The 26,065-nt window shown below is 43.5% G+C and overlaps 1 protein-coding gene across 1 annotated transcript in view; it reads right to left on the bottom strand.

Moving 5' to 3' along the window:
* LOC138774443 (calpain-8-like) overlaps nt 1–13,516 on the bottom strand; it is a 34,771-nt gene extending 21,255 nt beyond the window's left edge. The window contains exon 1 of the mRNA XM_069955317.1: nt 13,280–13,516. Within this exon, the coding sequence (XP_069811418.1) occupies nt 13,280–13,516 (237 nt within the window). The remainder of the gene's footprint in view (nt 1–13,279) is intronic.
* Between the last annotated feature and the right edge of the window lie 12,549 nt (nt 13,517–26,065).

Below are 26,065 nucleotides of genomic sequence, written 5' to 3'. Positions count from 1 at the left end.
ACTCTATCTTCTTCCCACATACGGGTTATTGTCAAGAAGGTGTAGTGGGAGATTGAGTTAGCTGAAGTTCTAGCTAGGGTGTACACAAGAACTGGAGCGGACAGTTTGTATCTCCAGCAGAAGGAAAGCACAAAGGACTCCAAAGGAGGTAACATAACCTTATGTTCCTTTGTTACACAATGTTGGAAAAAACCCCTTAATATTCCACTATTTATGTTAAACATATTATTTAAGGATTTTTGGTGGGTTTTTTTTCAAATTCTCTATTTTACCATCTATATCAGACGTTTCAAAATGGCCCTCCAGAAGTTACAAAACTACAATTCCCATCACGTCTGCCCAGGCATGATGGAATTTGTAGTTTTGCAACAGCTGGAGGGCCTGAGTTTGACACCCCTGATCTATATTATAAAATAATTCTGAAATCTTGCTGTTTCCATTCTGGCCACTAGGCCTAATAATAAGCTGACACTGTTCTGTACATATCACTTTGCACCAGACTCCTCCTTATCATCACAGGCGGGATTACAATGAAAGGTGACAACTGAAAAGCCATTTACAATAGGTGATGGTCTCAGCCTACCCCCCCCCCCCCTTACTGCACAGTGACATTTGCAAGGTCACAGGGCATGCCAAGAAAGCTGTCCCATAAAAGTGATTAGGGTCCCCTCCAGTTTATGGTGTGTATGTCCATGGGGCTTGCGGTAAAGCATATCTCTAAATGCTGTTAAATGGAATCTGTCAGCCATATATCATTCTCAGAGCTCAATTTATTCTGGCACGATTACATTTTTATCTTGAGTGTGTTTGGGGGGAGGGTAGTTTTATTTATACCACTTTGGGGTAGATGAAACTTTTTGATCAAATCAGTTCTGCACTTGTTTGCGTTTTGTCTTTCATTTACAGCTAAGTTTGAAAATGTTATATTTTAATAGTATGAACATCCCTCCATCGCAGCTGTTTCATCTATAGCAGAAGGAGACTGTCAGCAGGACAATGCACCATCCACATGGGCCGTATAGTCATGAAGAAGATGACAGTGATTTTTTTCTTTCTTTTCCGGGGGTTCACAGGTCCCATTACCTCCGGAAGGAGGTAGAAAGAGGTTGTCAGGACCTCCACTAAATATACAGCACAAACGTCACAAACCGATCCTGTCCACAGGGGCCGATATTCCTGCAGAATAATTTATCACCATTGGGATCTATACTATTAAGGATCATTACAATTCTAAAAAGTTAAAGGATGCCTAGTACACTACTAGATGGGAGGTCTAATGAAGTGCCCATTCAGTATATATACATTTAGATACATACACATACATGTTATATACTGTATGTAGAATAGACACAGTAGGGGACAGGTATAACCTGCTCTCACTGTCTTCTGCATCTGTGACCTATAGTAGAGGGTGGGAACAGATTATACTTTCCATTGTTATCTTATTTCCTGTGAGAAGCTGTAGAGACTGGTATAACCTGCATCCAGGGGTCACTGCCTCCACAATGCGGGGGTGATAGATCTATTTGCACTGAGGTTTGTAGAATTTTCTCACCAAGGTATATTACAGATTGCTGTAATATGGTGGGTAGATTCTCTAGTCAAGAAGAAGAAATAGTAAGACAGACAGCCATGCATCATCAGTGTCTAGGGGCCCCATTACACCAACAGATTATCTGACAGATTTTTTAAGCCAAAGCCAGGAATGGATTTGAAAAGAGGAGAAATCTCAGTTTTTTCTTTATTACCTGTTCTCTGTTTATAGTCTGTTCCTGGCTTTGGCTCCAAAAAATCTGTCAGATAATCTGTTAGCGTAAAAGGGCCCTTAGGCTATGTTCACACCTAACATATCCCTCCATCTTTTGGTCAGTCTTTTTCCAACCAAAACCAGGAGTGGGTTGAAAACACAAGAAGCTAATCTTTCCAATATAATTTTGCCCTGTCAGTTCCACTACTGATTCTGATTGAAAAAATACTGACCAAAATACTGTGTGTGAACGGAGTCGATCGGCACTGGTTCCCTGGCTTGGCATTGTTCTTTTGCCATGCACTGGCCTGGCTCTATGCACTGGACGATATCCTCTCTGTGTAGCGGTTCCATTAGAATCCATGGAGCCGCGTCACAGAGGGAAGGGGCAATGGTCGCCCTGGGGGTTAACGGGCCTGTCCCCAGTGCTCCAAGCTGGTGCACTGCAAAAGAACGGCGCAGTGCGTGGGAACCAGGTGGCACTTCATAAAAAGAACTGTGACGACGCTGATCGACTTGTAAAAAAAAGCAATGGTATGTTCGCTGTAATAAGGATGAGGTTTAAAAAAAAGAAGGAAAAGTGTGCTTTGGAGGGAAATTTGAATGATCCAAGACGGCAGAAGAAAACTTGTTGGTAAAAATATGGTGGGTTTAATTCTTCACCAAAAGAGTTACAAATATCATATAAACAGGATATCAGTCATAAGAGAAATAAGGCAATAGTCTTACAAATGTCTTAGAATGTCTCTGTGGTTCAAGTCTCAGAGTCCCAAAAATGCTGGGGATGTAGTCTCTTTCCAATGGTGACTGAAGATTTGGCTGGAGAACAAAGAACTTCCTTGGGTGAATTCCTGAGGTGGGGGCTAATAAACCCCAGATGTGCGTGGAGGCTTCTCTTGAAAGATGGTATACCAAAAGAACCCCCCAACCAACTAACCTTCTAAGTCTATATACTCTCTTGACCGGGAAAATATATACACTTATGCCCAAATATGGTTACACCCAGTACAACTTATATCCCAAAAATGGTATACTGGCAAAGCTCCAAGTGGATTGGTCAAGCTGGACACGTAGCTATATCTCACTATGATCCATACATTACCCACGTGACCATTTAGACACGACCATATTAGGACTTCCAGTCATCCACCATTTTGGAGGTCAAGAAATTACTAGGTGAGAGTTCAGCCCTATACTCAATATGAGAGTGGAGAAGAGAATGAGACTGTAATACAGTGTAGATATATCTTGTATGATAATAATTTGATTCCACTAATGCCAAAGATAATATGATCCATTCAGCCATTAATAAAGTTAGATGTTATAGATGGGGTTACAGGTTATTAGTTTTTTACATTCGCTTTAAAGGGAAAATTTCATGGATGACCTGTTATTTCAATGTAGTTTTTATGTTAAAGGAAATCAGGTCAGGTCTGAACCAGGTAAAGAGCTGCAGAAATAGGCAGACAGGTTATAGGAAGATAAAACAAATTATGCCTTTATTTTTACTTATCGCCATTTGCAGAGTTATAAAATAGCATTTTTCTTTGCAAGCTGAAGTGCCACAGAATTGATGCTGAGCCACAGCATGCACACCTCTTGCTTCCCACAACCTCACTGTCTTAAAGGGGAACTCCGGATAAGAAAAACTTTTCTATTAAAAGTACATTAAAAGTTATATAGATGTGTCTATACAATGTATTACTGTATCTGTGCGGTTCTGCCACACTGGTAGCTGATAGAAATCCAGGAAGTGAAAAAAATGTCCCCTGCGTCAATTCACATTGTCTCCTGCTCCTCCTGCTATCCCCCCCCCCCCAGGAGACAAATCTTACATGTCTCTGTCTCACATTGTGTGTGTTTGCTGAGCACAGGCTGATGATGCAGACAGGGGGTGATGTCACAGGAGGCTTGGCTGAATAACCCAATCCCCTGACTGATTCACCATCTCTGACCAACCAGAAGCAGCTGCTGCACTAATTTTACTGATTGTAATGGGTGGGGGCTGTGATGGTCACATGAGGGAAAGCATTGCATTCTGAGAAATGCCAAACCAGGAAGAACAGAAACACAAAAAAACAGAGCAAACACCCCCCCTCCCATCCCCAACAAATGGATTTTTGGTAGTTTCAAAACTGGAATAGATAGGTAAGTAATGCGTTATGCTTCTGCAGAAGTTTCATTTTTTTAACCTCTACCTGGAGTTCCCCTTTAGCTGATTGATATACATAGCTGAGTCACCAGCCCTGTACATCAGTTGGTCAAGGAAGGGAGACATGGGGGAGGAGGTGTGCATGCTGTGGCTCAGCATCACCTCTGAGGCACTTCAGCTTGCAAGGGAAAAATGCTATTTTATAACTCTGCAAATGGCCATCAGCAAAGACAAAGGCAGTTTTCCATTTTACTTTCTACATTTTAAAATAATCTGGAAATCTTGCAGTTTACATTCTCACATCTGAGCCTAAAACTATGCTGACACTTCCTGTTCTGTCTATGATGATAAGGATGAGGGTGCTGGAAAGTGACCTGTATGGCATTACAGCGACAGGTGACACCAGTAGATATAAGGAAAACACTACAAATCGCTCATGGCTTAGCCTCCCCCTCCTTGTGCAATGACCTTTTCAAGAGTCACAGAGCATGCCTAGTAACATTTACCATATATATCAGTGGGAGTCCCTGTTCATGTCCCTGGGACTTGATGTAATGTTTATCACTAAATGCTATTAAAAAATAGCTCAGGCAAGATGGCCACCCCGATATTAATGTACAAAAAAATTGCTCTCAGACAGTATAAAAAGATTAGTAAAAAGACCATGGGAAAGATTTATCAAACATGGTGTAAAGTGAAACTGGCTCAGTTGCCCCTAGCAACCAATCAGATTCCACCTTTCATTTTCCAAAGAGTCTGTGAGGAATGAAAGGTGGAATCTGATTGGTTGCTAGGGGCAACTGAGCCAGTCTCACTTTACACCATGGTAAATCTCCCCCTATGTTTCAGTGAAAAACAAATCTAGGCATACATGCCGTTTAGGTAATAGAAATATAGAAATGTCTGACGTATAGTCGCTGAGAACTAAGAGCAGGTATATGGAAGCAAGGTTGCTTCCCGAAGTCCCAAAATATCAAAATAGGTTACAGTGACCTATATCTTATGTGGATTTTTCCCATGTGGGACAGGAGTGTGTGTTTGGTAACAATGTTATTTTTTGAGTTTTAGGTTATGTTATTACATAGTTTTGGGGTTTATTGTGGGGCATAAAATGTGTTTTATCTGCTTTTATATATGTTTATACAGTTCGTGAACCTTTTTTTTTTTTTTTAGAAATCAATATACGCAAGATAAAAATGGGAGAGTAATGGGGTCTAGTGTACCTCCACACTTTGGCTTTGTTCACATGGTGTATATTAGCAGTATTTGTAGCAAAAGCCAGGAGTGGACACAGAGAACAACCATATTGGAAAGAACTGTGTGTGAACCCAACCTTTCGAGGAAAGGTGTGCCAGAGTAGGCGTACAACACCTTGGTTTATTTTTAGCATTGGTCGGTGTAACGTATTTTGATGTAAAACAAGTGAGTGACAGACGCCTCAAGACACGGAATTGTATTGTAAATGTTATATGAACCAGTTCAGGCAGAATACTGAAAACCCATCCTGTAGTGTCTAACACGCGAAAGTCGTGGTCTGTTTGATATGTATAAGAGGAGACAGCGTGACAGGCGGTCTCGGTGAAGGGCAGGAGTCATCCTGAACCGGTGATCGCTCTGTTTCAATGTTGTTTAACCCTTTAAAAATGTTACCCAGAACAAAAAACAGAACTAGTGTCCTCTAAAAACAGCAGCACACCTGCCTTACAACCACACCTGGCTGTGTGTGGTATTACAACTTAGGTCTAGTCACAGAACTGAGCTGCAATACCACACACAACCTGAGGACAGGTGTGGTGCTGTTTTTATAATAATAATATTCAAAAGAGGAGCCCATGGAGCCTCATTGAAGAGTCTCAAAACACAGGACTAGCCAGATATCCCTCCGGGAAGGACCCAGCCAAGTGGCAGCTGCTGTTAGGAAACCACCAAATCCACCATATTAAGTAGCCCTATAAGTCAATGTAATGACAAGGGATAAACCAAGGCTAGGTAACCATCCACATACAGCTGTTTCGGGGTGTTGCCCCTCATCAGTGTGGAGCAGGATTCTGGCTAGGTGGGAGCAATGCCTAGTAGAGCCATAAGAGAAACAGATTGCTGAACTGGGAGACCAGCCAAACGACAACACTGCCGTCTGCTAGTGAAAACGCTCAACGCAGTGAAGTCCTAGGCGCAATGCCCCCTGGGAAACATGAACATGCAAAAGAGGAGCCCATGGAGCCTTATCGAAGAGTCTCAAAACACAGGACTACCTAGCCAGAATCCTGCTCCACACTGATAAGGGGCAACACCCCCGAAACAGCTGTATGTGGATGGTTACCTAGCCTTGGTTTATCCCTTGTCATTACATTGACTTATAGGGCCACTTAATATGGTGGATTTGGTGGTTTCCTAACAGGAGCCACTCCTAGGCTGGGTCCTTCCCGGAGGGATATCTGGCTAGTCCTGTGTTTTGAGACTCTTCAATGAGGCTCCACGGGCTCCTCTTTTGCATGTTCATGTTTCCCAGGGGGCAATGCGCCTAGGACTTCACTGCGTTGAGCGCTTTCACTAGCAGCCGGCAGTGTTGTCGTTTGGCTGGTCTCCCTGAGTTCAGCAATCTGTTTTTGTATTTCTGGATGAGTTGGGCTATTTTATTTACTTTTTTTTTGTTTGTTTGTTTATTCCTGTTTTGTCTTCATTTTTTATACCTGTATTTCAGTTTTTCTTTTTTTTTCTTTTCTTTGTAGTTGTTTTTTGGTACATTTTGCTTTTGCTGGTGTGAACAGGCTGACTCTTTACCATGTGGAGAATACATCTGCCTCTATCCTCATACGCAGAGTCCCTGCTGGGAGTGGGGAGTTCAGGCTATGTTTTATAGTCACACAATGCCAAAATTAAACATGACGGAATAAATATGAAGGAAAACACACAGTGGGGTTTCAAAACCCTAAATAAAACAGCCCTGTTACTATATTTCCCCTACTGTGTGTCAATGGGGAAAACCCTTTTACACGGGCAAGAAAGCTGCGGAAATCAGCTCCAAACTCGTCTGCTGCACCATCGCTTGAGGGGAGCAATCGTGCGGCCGGGCCGAACACTGCATTGTTTGTCTGGCCCATTCCATGCATCATTGTCAACCACCTGTTTACACAGCATACAGAGCAAAGAGATTAAAAAAAAAAAGGAGATAATTATTATATATACCACCCCGCAGTTGGGAGTGAAGATTATTGGATTAAAAGGGTTTTCCTGAATTACTGGGACTTTTCACTAATTACATAACTATAATCCTTTAAGTGTCACTGTCGTTTGTAAAAACTTTTGACATGTCATAGAGACATAGAGACAGTATAGAGACATGTCACAAGTTTTGATCGCTCCGGGACTGAGTGTTCAGACCCGGGACAAGAGAACACTCCCACTCTGTGTTAGAAAAAAAAAAGTCAGGCTCATAAAGTAAGTCTATGGAGGCCAACTCTTTCTTTTTCTAACACAGAGCGAAGAACGGGCATGCTGTAGCGGTCCTCTCCCCGCTCATTTTCCGATCAGTACTGGTCTGAACATGCCCGGACTGATCAAAACTTTTGACATGTCTTTATGATATATGAAAAGTTTTTACAAATGACAGGTACACATTAAGAGACAGTTATTGCCTCCGCTGATGTGTCATCCTATGTCACCTGACCACTGTACACATACACTACTAAAGCACTTCCTCTCAGATGCATTCTGGGTGGAGATGAGCGAATGGCTGATCTCAACGAAGCGAACCTCTTCGATTGATCTGTGCTCCACTCATCAAGCCGCCGGGCTGTCACCGCTGCTCCGCTCCCTGCTGCTCCACCTCTGGGGGAAAAGCTGGATTCAATCCTGGGAAACTGGGAGAAGTTTTTCCAGGATTGGATCCAGCTTTTCCTGGCAACCTGGGAGGAGTGACAGGGAGCGGAGCAGCGCTGAAAGGCTGAGGGATTGATGAGCAGAGCGCTGATCAAACAAAGTGCTTCACTTCGTTGAGATCAGCGATCCGCTCATCTCTACCCAGAATGCATCTGAGAGGAAGTGCTTTATTAGTGTATCTGTATGTGTATCTCTAATTGTGGGTTTTAACGACTAGTTAAATAGGGGTTTTTTTTGTTGTTGTTTTTTGCAAATACAGATTAATTATAAAAATAAATAGAAAAATTTAGCAAATAAAGTTTTAACAGTTTTGGCATTAAATAAAAAAAAAAAAAAGCAAAAAAAAAGCCTGAAATGCAAATGACTCTGTTATTTTTACACATAGGGGTGCGGCTTGTATAATTGCTGGGAGTTTAGTTAGTAATTTCATAGTTTTCGTAATGATTAATTTATATATTTCTATCATAATCGTTTTAAATTTTTTTATTTATTTGGGTTTTCCATAAACAAAATGCAGCCTTGGGGCCTGTTCACACTATGGAATTGAATCCTGCCCTCTATTTGTTTAAATGGGAGGGATCACGCAAAATCCTCTTGACCACCATAAAAACACTTATTGGCAGTCAACAAGAGGTTAAACACTGCACCATGTGACCTCACCTGCACCATGTGACCCCACCTGCACCATGTGACGCCACCTGCACCATTTGACCCCACCTGCACCATGTGACGCCACCTGCACCATGTGAAGCCACCTCCACCATGTGACTTCACCTCCACCCTGTGACTCCACCTGTACCATGTGACTCCACCTGAGCCCATTTGTTCACAAGTTGCAAAGATTTCATTAGCTGGTCGGTCATTGTTTTGGTTCTCTAGGGTAACATACTGTATTCAGAACCAGGGCTGGTTCTGAGCTCCCCCTACACCTTAGACCTTTGTCAGCCATACCTGCGGCTCACTATTAATGGTTATTAAGGTCGGGGCGTAATAGAAAATCAGCGCCCAACCTCTTTGTTCAGGGAGAGATGAGCTGTAGTGAGTGTTCATCCGCTGTGGCTTCCCCCTCCCTTCCTATAGAGAACACAGGAACGCTCAGCTGTGCCGAATGTTCCTATGTATGGGGAGGATGGGTGGCGGGTGGGAGAGATAACTGAGAGACAACCATACACATGAATGTTTGGCATTGCCGAGCAAACGTGTGTTCTTTATGGGGAGGGGTAAGCTGCAGTCGGACTGTTGTGGCAACAGCTTATCTCTGCTAGAACAAAGGGGTCGCAAGGTGCTTTTTCCTTTACCCCTGACTCCTATCTCCACTGACATCACCAGTCAGTGGGGTCTTGGGAGACCCCCATATACCTTATACTACATATAAAGTATAACGTGTATGAGTACAATGCAATGTTCCCTTAAATACATACAGTACCAAACACTCTTAAAGTCCATGGCCTACAAGCCCCACACTTCTTTCCTTTCTATGTAATGGGGGCAGACATTGGTGATACCCCTGGCATTGCCACTTTAATAGATATATACCATGAATATAGTTACCTATACATTGCAGTTACTGTATCCTGTTATACACTGGGGGCGGCAGAGGGGACACAGGTGGCTATTACAAGGCTATACCATACCTATAAAACTGTCTCATGAGCCACGCTTGAAATAACTGGCCATAAAATGACTATACTTAGAGCGGCCATACATCCCATGTCCATTTTAAGAATGTGAGTCTGGTATAAATAGATATTGGATTTATGAGGACATTTCCAACTTAAAGAGCTATGAAGAGAAATCCTATATGCTCGGGAGCGGCATCCCCTGATATGTATAGGATTGTGACTGCGGCTTTAAGTATGTTTGGGTTTCATCATAAAGACACTTAAAGGGAATCTCTGGGAATATAAATTAGGCAGTAATGTCTGTACATACAGATCTCCTGACCACAGCTGTAGGGGATGGGATGTGGGCGTTATTTGTTTTGTTCGTTTGCTTTTCTATATAGAGGTGGATGTGTACACAGGCCTTCATGCATGTAATGTATGTCTATAGACGTGTAAAGAAACACTGTCACCTTCTACCCATTGCCCCTCCTAACCCAGGTGTGAGTCACAATGAATCATCCTGTCTCCCACCATGGTTAGAGAAGCACAGAACACGTTTATCGACATCACCGATGGTGTCCAGTATAAGGGACAGTCCTGCCCCATCCCAACTGTGTAGGGTGTATAAGATAAGGGTATTGTGGGAAAATAAAGGGCTGGGGGCCAATTCAAGACCCTCATGTATTAGTCAGTCTGCAAAAGGCATCTTCTAGATTTAAGACAACCCTAAATTTGTAACTGAAATGTAATGTATATATGGCTTTCTGTTCTATGGACTGGTGCCTATGGATCTATGGATCAGTTTGTGGCCATACATTGGTTCGACCAACACAGTTTTCTCTTCCACCTTCCCCATACACATAAATGCTCGGCATAGCTGAATGGTCTGGAATGGTCCTATGGGGAAGGGAAAGTTGCAGCCATAACAAAAGGGTCAGGGGGTTAAAATCTTATAGGCTCTATTACACAAAACCATTACTTGGCCGATTACTGACCTGTCAGGCCGATAATCATGTAGTGTTAGGCTAATGGTGCGTTTACACGGAGAGATTTATCTGACAGATTTTGGAAGCCAAAGCCAGGAATGGATTTGAAAAGATGATAGATCCCAGTCTTTCCTTTATGACCTGATCCCTGTTTATAGCCTGTTCCTGACTTTTGGCTTCAAAGATCTGTCAGATAAATCTGTCTGTGTAAACGCAGCATAAGTTCACGCAACGTAAATTTTCAATAAATAACAGCTGTTCCAACACCAGACGCTATTTATTGAAAATTAAAATAACATGCATCTGCATTCCAAATCAAAAGAAATGAAGTTCATCCAACCAGTACTGCCATACCGGCTGGCATGAACTTTACTGGGAACAGCCGTTCAGTGACACGGTAGCAAAACAGCCACTGTCTTACACTGTGTAAGGCTACATACCATGTAAGAGACCGGCTGTTCCGTGACCCGGAGAGTCTCTGAAAAGATCATCCCGGCCGGTACTGCACTACCGTCCGGATGATCTTTTCGACCTCAGGGTTCTGATGCGGGCACATCCCTGCGCCCCGCATCAGAACTCCCCATAGTGTGCACTGACATCAGAACTCCCCATAGTGTGCACTGACATGGTTTTCTGCGACCGCTATTCACTGACATGTCAGTTGTTTGCAACGCCGCTAGGGATCCCGGCCAGAGCGTATATCATGTGTATATGCTCCGGCAGGGATCCCATAGACACAGAGGTAACATATATTATCGTAATAATCATGGCCGTTGTACAACAGCCGTGATTTTACGATAATATATTTTGTTTGAACCCAGCCTAATATCATATGTTGATAGGCGACAATCAGCCGACATGCAGAATGACGGCTAATCGTGGTCTTTCAACATGCTGAAAGATTATGATGTGTGCCGCTGACTTCAATAGTAGCCTCTCCCACTGCTCCCCTCTCTCTGTGCATGTAATTCGCATGTAGCACAGTGCAGCGAGCAAGGAATGAGGGAGAAGCGATCGCCTGATCTGACAGGTCACCACTCATTTCCCCTGGATATTGTGCTGTGTAATATCACCCTCCTCTCCACAAACATTATCTGTCGGTAGAATCAATTTGCAATTCCATTTTCTACTTGGAAAAATGTTCAGTTTTTGAGCCATGAACTGGTGGACACAAGGCACTTTGCAATTAATTTTGTTGCCATAAAATTATATAGTTCTCTTCATATCAGTGGAACTTAATATAAAAAATATGGCTGTTTTATGGCTCAAAAATGGACCAAAATATAGTGCGAGCATAGCCTAAGAATGACCTGAGTGCAGAAGAGCTCTGAAGGTTCAAGGAGAAGAAACCGCGTCTCTCCATGGGTAACAAACACTTAACGGAGAAGTCTGGTCTTAGGGTTTTCTTTTTGTAAAAGGCAGGGCACAGGGGAAAAACAGTAAACGGCACAAACTTACCTCTCACCATGTCCGCAATGCTCCATCTGACTGGCCTCGGGACCCAGGACAAAATGCCCATCCTGGCATAAGCCAGGTCATGACATCGGCAGCACAGGAGATCTTGGAGTCCGGTAGGGGTCTCGGGGCCAGTCAGATGGCGGATCGCGGGCACAGGGAAAGGTAAGTGAGTGCCGTTTGTTATTTTGATGTTTTCCCCCCATGCCCTGCCAGACTTCTCCTTTAAGAGTTTTATCCACCAAACAATGTAATGTTGCAACCCAAGCATGAAGAAGACCCTATTTACACGAGCAGAGGGGCTACCAACATAGGTGTGATGCGTTCAGCCAATGGGTAAGTGTTCACTCATTCATCAGCTGATCTCTGGACCTTCTACCCTCTAACTTGGAATGGAGGTTTGGGAAATAATAATTGTGCTGCGTAAAAGCATCTTTAGGGCTGAGGATTTATGTTGGTGACTACAGCTCTTTGCCTTTTTCTTTGTTTTATGCAAAAAGTTGACTAGAATTGACAACAATCTGCCCCTCCCAAAAAAAAATTTTCTCCCCTCCAAATTTAATAAAACTGTGATGCATGGTGTGTATCCCCACTAACAATGATTTGCCCAGAAGATCTACCTAACCCCTAATCATATATGTGTACCGATGGTGACACACCTCCCCTGGTATACGTACGCTACCTCATTTATTAGTGAAGCATCTACTACTTTCTACACTGCTGTATGTGTTTAGTTCAATACACGTTGTATTCTGTATTGTAAGACTTCTATATTGTCTTTTTTATTATTGTAAGACAATATGTAGCCTCCTTTTACCTCTGTTACACTTTTTGATGTCTTACATGGTGATTTTTTTGTACATCTCTAATAAAAGTTAGAGTTAAAAAAAAATGACAACAATCCCTCCGACCCCCCCGAAAGTCTATATTAAAGGACAACAACATACAGCAACATACCACATTGGAACTGATGCATTTCCATCCTGTTGGATCCGCTTCTGGCTTTGGCTGAAAAAACTGAACTAAACCCCCCAAGGGAAAAACTTTTTTATGCTTCTCTTTTTCTAAAACTGGAATAGATTCCAGAATAAAATGGAATTGATTCTCTATGGGTTTTGAGGAGTTGTTAGGCTAAAGTATGTTCACACATAGCATTTAATGTCTGTTTAATTAGCAGTAATTAGTGCTATTTTGCCGTAAATTGCGCGATTTGCAATACAATATCGATATTTTTGCTGCAATTCCATCAATATATATATTCCACCCGCAAAGTGATGTAAGGAAGATAATAAACATGTCTATCGTGTATCATATTGATCATGCTACGTGTATCAGTCTATAATTGCACATTTTTGACAGTATTGATAATACCATAACCCTCCTAACCCCCCATTGTGCCCATATAAATACTAAGCTGTTTAACACGACACCAGGATGACAATGGAGGCTTTCTTACCGAGGGTCTCTTCCACACAATTCCTACAGTTTTGGCAGAATTTGGTCCTAATTCATTGAAGCCCAGGGTAGACACACATGCAGGAAACTGGTCGTCTTTGAAGAGAGTCTTAGATGCCAGGCACTGCGCCCGCAGTTCTTCGTAGTCCTGATTTTGATACTTTATAGGGTTCCTGTTCGTACCCAGGCCCTCAGCTACAGCCCGGTCTTTGGCAACTTTAGCTGCAATCCCTGACATGGTGCCTGGTCTCAAGTGTTGGTCTACAGAATGTGACTTTACTGGTTAACAGGCGAGCAGAGGTATAAATAAGAGGCCAGGTGGCTGTCAGCTCGTCTTCTATGGTGCTGGGAGGAGACAAGCAAATCTATAAGCTCAATCACTATAGTGCAAATACATGTACAAGGGAACAGGGCTGGAAGGGAAGTCACTATGACCAGGTGCAACGCTGATATCACTAGAAGTAATAATGATATATATACAGAGGAGACAGTAATCTGCCCAGGCCAGGACCACCATATAATATACTAATATACAACCTGACCACTGTGATCCCAACCTCAGACTATGACAAATTCAGCCAAGAAGAACAATGTGTAATTATCAGAACATGTAAAGTAAAAAAAATATATATCACCCTATTAGAAAATTGAGTGAAAGGGGTATTCTAGCACTATGCCACTATGTCTGTTCAGTGTATTTTCTAGTGATAACATGTATTATGTAGACATCAGGGAAGGCTGCAGCACTAGTGACACAGACAGCTTCCCCCAGTGTAACGTCTATTCTAATTATAACATGTCATATATAGACATCAGGGGAGGCTGCAGTACTAGTGACACAGCCAGCTCTCCCCAATATAATGTCCAGTCTAATGATAACATGTATTTTATAGACGTCAGGGAAGACTTAGTATGTAGTGATATAAGTCTTTGTCTGACTGTGGCTTCCCCCATCCCCCTCTCAGCTGACCCTAGAGTTCATGTGTATAAGCAGTCTTTAATGTATGGCTACCTTTAGTCAAGCTTCCTGTGCAAAACCATTCCATTTTGCCTTTTGACTAAGGTTGGGTTACGACCATTAAAGTTTCGCTGGCCATGGCCATGTTCATACCATGATTAAAGGCGCTATCCATGCCAGAAGTATCTGGGAAGGGGTCATGTTTATGCCTTGATAATAAAGTACCGCAAGAAAACTGATCCTCTGTGCCAAGACTGGACTTTTTTGGATGTTTTACATAATTTATGCATGATACAAGTAATAATGACCCCTTAATTGTGAATCCGCCAAAGACAAAGACCACGGTGAGTCAACTCTACGTATATAGCTGCAGAATCTGTCTGTATATTCCTCTCTCTAATGCTGCGTTTACACGGACCGATTATCGCAATTTTCGCAATAACGATCGCATTTGAGCGATGATGGGTCCGTGTAAACACAGCGAATGAACAATCGTCGAGCGAGAAATCGTCCTGTTTGATCTTTCAACATGTTCTCAAATCGTCGCTGGTCGTTCGCTAAAAATTCGCAGATCGCTTAGTATAAACAGTCTTTCAAAGATTCACCCTATGTGGAAGATGGGCTTCAGCAATCTTAAAAACTATCAATAACGATTTTTCTTGCGAATTTTCTAATGATTTTTCTAACGATTAAACCAAATTGTTGCTTCAAAATCGTTAAACAATCGATTGGGAGAATTATCGCTTCGTGTAAGCACAGCATTAGTTTAGTCAGTGACAGTGATGTCCCCGTGAAAGCTGGTGCTCATAGGTTATACTTTAGAAGCCGTAGGTTAATCTCTATGAGGCTCGGCTTTCATATAACTAGAAATCTAAGGATTAGCTGTGAACCGACCATTATACAACCAGTGTTCCTGAAAAGAGTCTTCCATGACAGGGAGCGCCAGCTGAGCAGAGGCTTGTACAAATACACAGGACGCTCTACAATATAACAGCTGTAGCCTGTGCCTCCATACACAATCCATTCTGGCTGTTTGCATTTTTTGCATATTCTTGTACTTTTTCTGCTATGCCTTTGATGGGACCTATGACCTTCAATAAGAGACTAATAGCTTTGTGCATTATATTAAAAAAAAAATTACATTGAACGTAATAGCTGCTTCACTTAAGATGTCCATGACCTGTAGGATGACCTTAGAGAAAAAATACATAATACAAGGACCACTTCACTGTTCCACATTTTTGCTTTTTCTCTTCCCAGCTGGTACACGCGCTCCCGCCTCCTAGGGTGCCCACAATCCAGATCTTACAGATTTAAAGGGGAGCCAGCCCTTAATTGGTTGTTGCACCTAAAGAAATCCCCTATAAATGTTGTACCTGTCCTGAATCCCCCATCCCCATTGGAGCCTCTGCATTTGCTATCCTTAGCATTGCGGCCCCAACTTTCCTGTCTGTGCTTCCTGCCCGTGACTCCTGGTTCCTGTCCGTGAGTGTATCCTGCTGAGATCCTGTTTAGAGTCACTTGGGCACTTGTCACGGTAGCCTGGAGTGGTGTTGGACCCACCCCGGACAGTTGGCACCACCACACACAGAAAGAGACAATGGCCCAAGTGTACAGAGATGTGAAGGTGCGTTTAATAAAAAATACTTTACTGGATAGTAAAATAGTACACGTAATTCAACAGTACAAATCTTTACAGAGAACTTAAATGCTGACAGTTGAGGTAGAACCAGTGCTTGTAGTAGTAGGTGCTCTGCAGTACAGAGAGAGAGGGGAGGAGTGGAAAGTGCACACAAAGAGAATAAACTGAGTAAATACCAAATAGGTGCATCCACAAGTTATCAAAAAACTATGTAAATTTTATTCAACAATAATTCATCATGAATGAATAAAATTTACATGGGTGTAGCAGACTCCCAGGATTACCCAGTTGTCCTGCACTGCGCAGTAGGATACGTAGACCTTTCTCACAGTAGCTTTGTCCCACTGGGTCCATTCCTATTGTTTCACGTAACTGCCCTGCATGTTTTTGAGAGGTTCCTTGCGTGGGCTAGGTGTTCCCTATTTGGCTTCTCTCCCCTTTGTAGAACTTAGCACTGCATAGATGTCTTAGGGTTCAGTAGGAGAACTTTGTAACTGAGCAGATTCTCACACATCCTTCTGCTTGGACCTCCAGCCACTAACTCTCTGACGGGGGACCTGGCTAAAGCCAGGCCCTGGCTTAACTCCAGCAAAGACTTCTTTATTTGCTTCCTCTCACACTGAGAAATAACTCCGAACTGCACTAGTTTCTCCCACCAAAAACTAACTTCTCCCACAGGGCTGTGTTAACCCTCCTGTTAGTGGTGGTACTGAGTGTGTGTCATAGAGAGAGAGAGAGAGAGAGAGAGAGAGAGAGAGAGAGAGAGAGAGAGAGAGAGAGAGAAAAGATAGGATAGAGAAGAGAAGATAGAGAAGAACTTGCACCTGTGACTGGTCAACTCATAACATGTGACACTAAACAGTTAAGCCTTCTACTTCTTCAGCCGTGCATAGTATAAGACAAGAAAGTAGTGACACCTAGTGGGGATAACGCAACAGCACACCATCTGCCACTTGTGTGCACCTGAGATAGTGACTTACCAAGGTGCCATAGAGAGCACCTTGTGCTGGGACACCACACTTACAATCTGCAAAGACAACATTTAGATTTCTTTCTCATGGTAACTGGCCATAACCTAAAGAATATTATATGAGTTCATTATGTCATCAGCCAAGATGACATAACGACCAAAACCAGAACATAGGGATGGACTCGGGACTAGGGATGAGCAAACTTAAAGCAAGTTCATGCATGAACCCATGTATTAGTGCACACAATCCAATATACGAACAGTAATGCATTTATTCATTGTTCTGCAATAAAGTGTGTTGAAAGGCTGCTGAGCTGACTGGGATTGGTCAGGGCTGGTGGCTCAGAACATCAGTGAGATAGAGATAGAAATACCTCAACAAGTGTCCTAAAACAGTGGGAACATTTGTGCTGAGGAGCTGGTGGCTGTCAGAACATCATTGAGACGGGAAAATGGGGGCAAAGTCTTCTCTAGTGCGATGGACAGTTACATAGTTGGGCTCCCGGTATTCCATGCATATCTGAGATACTGTACTTCCAATAACAGGCACCAGAAATCTGTTGACAGATACAATACAGATAACAAATATCATACATATATAGATTCTGTAGACCCGACAGAGCAATATTATATTTTAAAGGAAACCAGTCACCCGGCATTCCGACGCAGAGCCTGCCTGACCCCCCGGTGGAGCCCCGGATACTTACCCTTTGCTGCAAGTCCCGCTCCTAGACCTGTTCCCCGGATGGAGATATCAGCGCCGGAAGGTGAGCATGAGCAATTACATGAGATGAGTGCAATGCCCATAGAGAATGACTGGACCCGGGACTCCACCGAGGGGTCGGGCGGGCTCTGCGTCGGAATGCCTGGTGACAGGTTCCCTTTAAGAGGGAGACATTTATATAATATAGTAAAGTGGCACTGTTAAAACTTTCAAAATCTAAATTAACAGTAGATGTGATGTAAAACAAACCAGTTTTCTACCAGGTATAAAACAAAAATGTGATATAAAACAAGTTTGCAATTTACATTCATTATCTCTTTTTCTTTTTTCTTTTTAGTCATCGTGCTTTATAACAAAGCTATACTTACTTGTATCCAGGTCCAGTCTCCTGAAGGCTGCTATATAACAGCTATACTTACTGTATCCAGGTCCAGTCTCCTGAAGGCAGCTATATAACAGCTATACTTACTGTATCCCGGTCTAGTTCCCTGAAGACATGCTATATAACAGCTATACTTACTGTATCCAGGTCCATTCTCCTGAAGACAGCTATATAACAGCTATACTTACTGTATTCAGGTCCAGTCTTCTGAAGGCAGCTACATAACAGCTATACTTACTTGTATCTAGGTCCAGTCTCCTGAAGGCATCTATATAACAGCTATAATTACTGTATCCAGGTCCAGTCTCCTGAAGCTTTTTAGTCTTGTGCTAGTTGTAAAAAAAAAAGAAAAACAAAGACTAAACACATGAAGTCCCAGCCAGTACAGAGACTCACAGCAGGACAGGACTGGTCTCCTGAAGGAAGCTATATAACAGCTATACTTACTTCTATCCCAGTCCTGTCTGATGAAGGCAGCTATATAACAGCTATACTTACTTGTATCCAGGTCCAGTCTCCTGAAGTAAGCTATATAACAACTATACTTACTTGTATCCAGGTCCAGTCTCCTGAAGGCAGCTATATAACAGCTATACTTACTGTATCCAGGTCCAGTCTCCTGAAGCTTTTTAGTCTTGTGCTAGTTGTAAAAAAAAATAAAGAAAAACAAATACTAAACACATGACGTCCCGGCCAGTACAGAGACTCACAGCATAATGGGTCTGTCAATCACATGGCTACCCTCTCTGTGAGCGCTCAGATAACCTGGGAAACTGAAATTCCTGTGTTGAGACCCTTTGGGAAAAAAAAAAGAAAAACAGAGGACGCAGGAAGTGCCCAGTTTTCTGTGATAATGAATGTAAATATTATAATGATAATGAATATTAATTATATTGAGAATGGAATTAACAGCAATGTTTCTATCTTTGCAGATGACACCAAGCTTTGTAGTACAGTACAGTCTATGGAGGATGTGCAGATGTTACAGGATGACTTAGACACACTGAGTGTTTGGGCGTCCACTTGGCAAATGAGGTTCAATGTAAATTAAATGTAAAGTTATGCACCTGGGTACTAATAACCCACATGCATCATATGTCCTGGGGGGAGTTACTCTGGGAGAGTCACTGATAGAGAAGGATCTGGGTGTACTTGTAGATAATAGACTACAGAACAGCACACAATGTCAGTCAGCTGCTTCTAAGGCCAGCAGGATATTGTCATGCATTAAAACAGGCATGGACTCTCGGGACAGGGATATAATATAACCGCTTTATAAAGCTTTGGTGCGCCCCCATCTGGAGTATGCCGTCCAGTTTTGGAACCCGATTCATAAAAAGGATGTTCTAGAGCTGGAGAGGGTACAAAGACGGGCAACTAAACTAATAAGGGGAATGGAGCATCTTAGCTATGAGGAGAGGTTAAAAGAATTACATTTGTTTAGTCTGGAGAAGAGACGTTTAAGGGGAGATATGATTAACTTATTTAAATATATAAATGGCCCCTACAAGAAATATGGGGAAAAGATGTTCCAGGTAAAACCCCCTCAAAGGACAAGAGGGCACTGCCTCCGCCTGGAGAAAAAAAGGTCCAATCTCCGGAGGCGACAAGTCTTCTTTACCATGAGAACTGTGAATCTGTGGAACAGTCACCACAGGATCTGGTCACAGCAACAACAGTAGAGGGCTTCAAAACCGGCCTAGACAAGTTCTTAGACCAAAATAATATAAATGCATATGTATAGAACCTATCACCCCTCCCCCTTCCCTGTATCCATCCCCTCCTTGGTTGAACTTGATGGACATGTGTCTTTTTTCAACCGTATTAACTATGTAAATTGCAAACTTGCTTTATATCACATCTACTGTTGGTTTAGATTTTGAAAGTTATAACAACAGTGATTTTAAGCCTTTAGTTATAACATAATGATAATATTAGTTATTAGCTTTAGGGAGGCGGACCACCCACCTCGGTGGACCCTTTGAAAACAAATTGCCAAAAATTTAATTCTTGATTTTTGTTGCCCTGGGGCAGAAATACCTAAATATACCCAAAGGGATTAAAACATAACTTTTATTTGGTCACTTGTTAAATAGTTTTTTATATGGTGAGTGTGTATTTACAGTGCTAATAAAATAGCAGCGCTGTATTGTAACTCGTCCTACTAGTGTGGCTGGGTCGGTCAATAACTGTAGGTATAGTAGCTCAGAACAAATCTGACTCGTGGATTACATGGGGTTAACTACTAGAGATGAGCGAATTTGCAGAAGTTCGGGTTCTTATGAACCTGAACTATCGGCTTCTGATTTTCACTGTCTGCAGCCTCCGTAAACAGGGTGGATACAGCGTAAGGGCCGCCTGGAAAACTGGGATACAGCCTATGCCAATGTCTGTATCCCAGTTTTCCAGGCGGTCCCTAAGGCTGTATTCACCCTGTTCACGGAGGCTGCAGACAGTGGAAATCAGAAGCCGATAGTTCAGGTTCATAAGAACCCGAACTTCGGCAAATTTGCTCATCTCTATTAACTACACCTCCACAGTATTGCCCGAAGTCTTGTAAATGTATATTCTCTAAAGTATCAGAAATAGATGACTGGTTAATCGTGGTGTTCATGCATAATTCATTAATGGTAGATAGCGGTTGCATATAGAGGTCACTTTCACTTTCTCGAATATATGACGTATCGGAACCTGCAATCATGGATGAACCGATCAGTAATAGCGGCTCCTTTATTGGTTAATGTATCTGACACTGTCAGGCAGCGGCTGTACGTAGTGAAAGATAGTAACACTGGATCACTCAATGAATGACCGTCTGGCTGGGTGATTTTCTAGCGGTACACTGGTAATGCATGACGGTTAGTCGACATTGCTGTTTGGATCTCTGCATAATCTATACCATGGGTCTCAAACTCAATTTACCCGGGGGCCGATGGAGGTAGAGTCTGGGTGAGGCTGGGCCGCATCAGGTTTTCCACAAAAAGGGGACTGGGGGGTGACACAGGGGACTGGGGGGAGCTGGGGGGTGACACAGGGGACTGGGGGGAGCTGGGCAGTGACACAGGGGACTGGGGGGAGGAGAGGGTGACACAGGGGACTGGGGGGAGCAGGGGGGGGGGTGACACAGGGGACTGGGGGAGCAGGGGGGTGACACAGGGGACTGGGGTGACAGAGGGGACTGGGGGTCTCTGAGAGGGGACTGGGGGTGACACAGGGGACTGGGGGGAGCAGGGGTGAAAGAGGGGAGCTGGGGGGTGACACAGGGGACTGGGGGGACCAGGGGGATGGCACAGGGGACTGGGGGGAGGAGAGGGTGACACAGGGGACTGGGGGGAGCAGGGGGGTGACACAGGGGACTGGGGGGAGCAGGGGGGTGACAAAGGGGACTGGGGGTGACAGAGGGGACTGGGGGTCTCTGAGAGGGGACTGGGGGTGACACAGGGGACTGGGGGGACCAGGGGGATGACAAAGGGGACTGGGGGGAGCAGGGGGTGACACAGGGGACTGGGGGGAAGCAGGGTTGACAGAGGGCAGCTGGGGGGTGACACAGGGGACTGGGGGGAGCAGGGGGGTGACACAGGGGACTGGGGGTGACAAAGGGGACTGGGGGTGACAAAGGGGACTGGGGGTCTCTGAGAGGGTACTGGGCGAGCAGGGGGTGACACAGGGGACTGGGGGGAGCAGGGGGTGACACAGGGGACTGGGAGTCTCTGAGAGGGGACTGGGGGGTGACACAGGGGACTGGGGGGGAGCTAGGGGTCACTGAGAGGGGACTGGGGGGAGCTGGGCACACACCCCTCCTCCTCCTCTCACTCCCGGCATCGGCGCTCTCCTCTCAGCCGCACATGCAGCTCCTCGATCTCTAGAGAAGGAGGCCGCGGGGACTGTAGGGTGAGGTGATCTCATCGCTGCAAGTCCTGGGGCTGTAAAGCAGGATCGGGGGTCTGCACTGCATCCCCCGATCCTGCTGAACAGCCCCAGGACTTGCAGCGATGCGATCATCTTGCAGTCCCCGCGGCCTCCTCCTCCAGAGACCGGGGAGCTGCATGTGCGGCAGGGACGCTAGGGGGCGGCGGCTCTGCTAGGCGGCTGTAGGCACCTGCACCACTCACCTGCCCCGTACCGCCACCACACACCTCCCCTCCCACCACCACCACCGCCGCCCACCTCTCCGTCGTCTTCGGGAGGCCGGCCGAACAGCTGCAGCCGTCCCTGACGCTGGCCCCCCTCTGCCGCGTCATCAGCTGCTCAGTCGCGATTGGCTGAGCATAAAGTTAAGCTTAGCCAATGGCGGCTGAGCAGCTGATGAGGGCCGCACTTACAGGAAAGCTACCATTGAGGTGGGGGCCGCAAACTAGTGTCCCGAGGGCCGCAGTTGGCCCGCGGGCCGCGAGTTTGAGACCCCTGATCTATACATTTCGGCTACACTGCTATATACTCTTGCTAGTTCGTAACTCAGCTACAAGGAATTAGTAAGTGAGAACAGACTATTTTCTAATACATGTTGCTATATTAAAACTGCCATGCCTCCCTGTGCTGACTAGTTTCGTCAGTCTTTGCTGACTTCCTCAAAGTTGGCAATGGCGGGTTGAGGTATAGCTCGGCTTTTTCTACCCGTGCTATTGTACGTCACCCGTAGTCTCTTCAGTTAGTAACCTATAGAATTTTTTCATTGAATCGAGGCTGGTTGTTAGGGGATAGTCAGTAATGATAAGTGGTTTGGGATATAGTTTGAATGATGTGAGTAGGCGCCATTTTCAAAGGACCGCCTCGGAGCCGTTTTTACTTATAGGGGGATGTACTGCGCATGTTTGTCCCCTTAGAGTAATTTCAGACTTTAGCTTGTCTACTGCGCGTGTCTCTGTGCTTAGCTTTTCTTGGGATGGTATCGTATGCGCATATCTGTAGACTTATGTTTGTTTGTTGGCAAGGGGGTTGATTTGCGCATGTTCTGGCAGGATGAGTGGTATTCAGAACTGCGCATGATTTAGAAGATAGATGGATTTATAGATGTATGTAAAATAGTAATTGCGCATGTCTTAGGGCTTATATTTTGGCCATCGGCGAGGAGGGTCCAGCGCCCCTGTTATAGGACTTCGAGGTGGGTAGGATGATGTCTTTTAGAATTGCGCAAGGTTGAGGAGATAGATGCATTTTACGATGTGTGTAAAAGAACCAATGCACATGCTCTTGGACTTATATTCTAAAACGTGGATGATGGAGTTACTTCGCGCATGGTTAGACCTATAGATAGCAGTAGGGGATTATGTTTTTCATCTGCGTTTATTACCCGATGTGTTTATAGCTCTTAGTAGTTATTGATCTTAACCCCTGAAACTTATAGAAGTAAGCCTTAGTAATTATAGTACTCATTGCATGTGTAATCCCAAGGAATTGATATTCTAGGGATCCAACAAATCCAATTGGGACCAAGAAGAGGAAACCTTGATTAAAAATTGTTACAAGCTGAAGTTAAGTGGATCTACAGGCTGCAGACCCTGTCACCTATAGGGTTAAACAAGGGATTCACTTACACACCATTCCTGTAATTCTTTCTAATTACCTTGAGCACAATGTATTTTACAGTTCTATCTTAGGTCCATCAGTAACCAACAGCATCTTACTACATGAGGCACAATTGTTATACCATTTATATCAGGACTACATCCTCAGTATCTGAAAAGAGTATACTTACCAAGTGATAGTGTGGTCCCTGCCATGGGAATAAGGGATCAGATCTATATTAAAAAGAATTATCAATTTCTTGATGTTCATGGGAAAACCAATCACTTACATACGCAATGAGTACTATAATTACTAAGACTTACTTCTATAGGTACCGGAGGCTAAGATCAATAACTACTACGCGCTATAAACACAGGTAATAAACGCAGATGAAAAACATAATTCCCCTACTCCTATCTATAGGTCTAAACAAGCGCGAAGTAACTCCATCATCCACGTTTTGGAATATAAGTCCAAGAACATGCACATTGGTTCTTTTACACACATCGTAAAATCCATCTATCTCCTCAACCATGCGGAATTCTAAAAGACATCATCCTACCCACCTCGAAGTCCTATAACAGGGGCACTGGAACCTCCTTGCCGACGGACAAAATATTACCCCTAAGACATGCGCAATGACTATTTTACATACATCTATCTTCTAAATCATGCGCAGTTCTGAATACCATTCATTCTGCCAGAACATGCGCGAATGCACGAATACTCACATCATTCAAACTATATCCCAAACCACTTATCATTACTGACTATCCCCTAACAACCATCAGCCTCAATTCAATGAAAAAATTCTATAGGTTACTAACTGAAGAGACTACGGGTGACGTACAATAGCACGGGTACAAAAAGCCGAGCTATACCTCAACCCGCCATTGCCAACTTTGAGGAAGTCAGCGACGACTGACGAAACTAGTCAGCACAGGGAGGCATGGCAGGTTTAATATAGCAACATGTATTAGAAAATAGTCTGTTCTCACTTGAATTATGCATAAACACCACGATTAACCAGTCATCTATTTCTGATACTTCAGAGAATATACATTTACAAGACTACGTGCAATACCGTGGAGGTGTAGTTAACCCCATGTAAGCCACTAGTCAGATTTGTTCTGAGCTACTATACCTACAGTTATTGACCGGCCCAGCTACACTAGTAGGACAAGTTACAATACAGCGCTGCTATTTTATTAGCACTGTGTATACACGCTCACCATATAAAAACTATTTAACAAGTGACCAAATAAAAGTTATGTTTTAATCCCTTTGGGTATATTTAGATATTTCTGCCCCAGGGCAACAAAAAACAGACAATACCCCCCACAAGGTGTCGGATCGCTATCCTAAAAATTGAATCCTTCACATCCTAGATGGCAGCAAATTATGAAAACACTCATCCTGCTTCTCTCAGTACAATGATGCTCCTCTAATAGTCTGTCACCTGGGTAAAATGAGTACTTCATAGAGGTATATCTAGCCATCACTGATCTCTCACCAGGAGGAACACTTCCCAAAAGTAGCCCCTGAGATCCCTCTCACAGGGAACATGTGCTAACCTGTATGTATATACTTTTTGTACACCATACAGCCATAAAGTGGCACCATAGTGACTGGACATCGGTTTTGTGCTTCTCCTTATACACATTTCCAGTATACATCATCATCTCTCTCTGTAAATAGCCTGTATCTCCATCCATAATCCTCACTGTCATCTATATCTCTCCTAAAGACATAGGATCATGGGAATCGGCCATAACATAACACAGCATTTACATCCCTCAGATCTGGTTCTCTGCACATACTACAAGTACAAAGTATAAAGCAAGTCTTCTATGTCATCACCTATAAATCATATCTCACAGGATAATTCACCGATAGTATCAGAGACACCCGAAATAGTGTCCGTCACTTCTCATCATGTACATAGCCAGCAGCTGCAGCTCAGGTTATTATGCTATGGCCGAACTTTTTGTTTGCACGATATCTATTGCTGCATTTACAAGGAGCGATAATTCGCCCGATCGTACGATTAACGATTTTGAAATAACAATTTGTTTTTGATAACGATCAGCGTTTAGATGGAACAAAATCGTATTGCGATCGTTTTGCGATTGCTTAAGCCTATCTCACACATAGGTTAAATCAGTGAAAGACTGTTTACACGAAACGATCTGCGAATTTTTTGCGAACGACGATTCGAGAAGATCCAAAATGAACAATTTTGTGCTTGTGGCTTGATTGTTTGCTATGTTTATACGGAACGATTATCGCTCAAATGCGATTGTTATCGTGCAAATCGTTCCGTGTAAACGCAGCAATAGATAGATAGGAGATAGATAGACATATAGATAGATAGATAGATAGATAGATAGATAGATAGATAGATAGGAGATAGATAGACATATAGATAGATAGATAGATAGATAGGAGATAGATAGATAGGAGATAGATAGATAGATAGATAGATAGATAGATAGATAGATAGATAGATAGATAGACATATAGATAGATAGATAGATAGATAGATAGATAGATAGATAGATAGATAGGAGATAGATTGGAGATAGATAGATAGATAGATAGATAGG

This window comes from Dendropsophus ebraccatus, chromosome 15, assembly GCF_027789765.1.
Source record: "Dendropsophus ebraccatus isolate aDenEbr1 chromosome 15, aDenEbr1.pat, whole genome shotgun sequence".
Taxonomy (NCBI): domain Eukaryota; kingdom Metazoa; phylum Chordata; class Amphibia; order Anura; family Hylidae; genus Dendropsophus; species Dendropsophus ebraccatus.
This window is presented reverse-complemented; position numbering and strand designations above follow the sequence as displayed.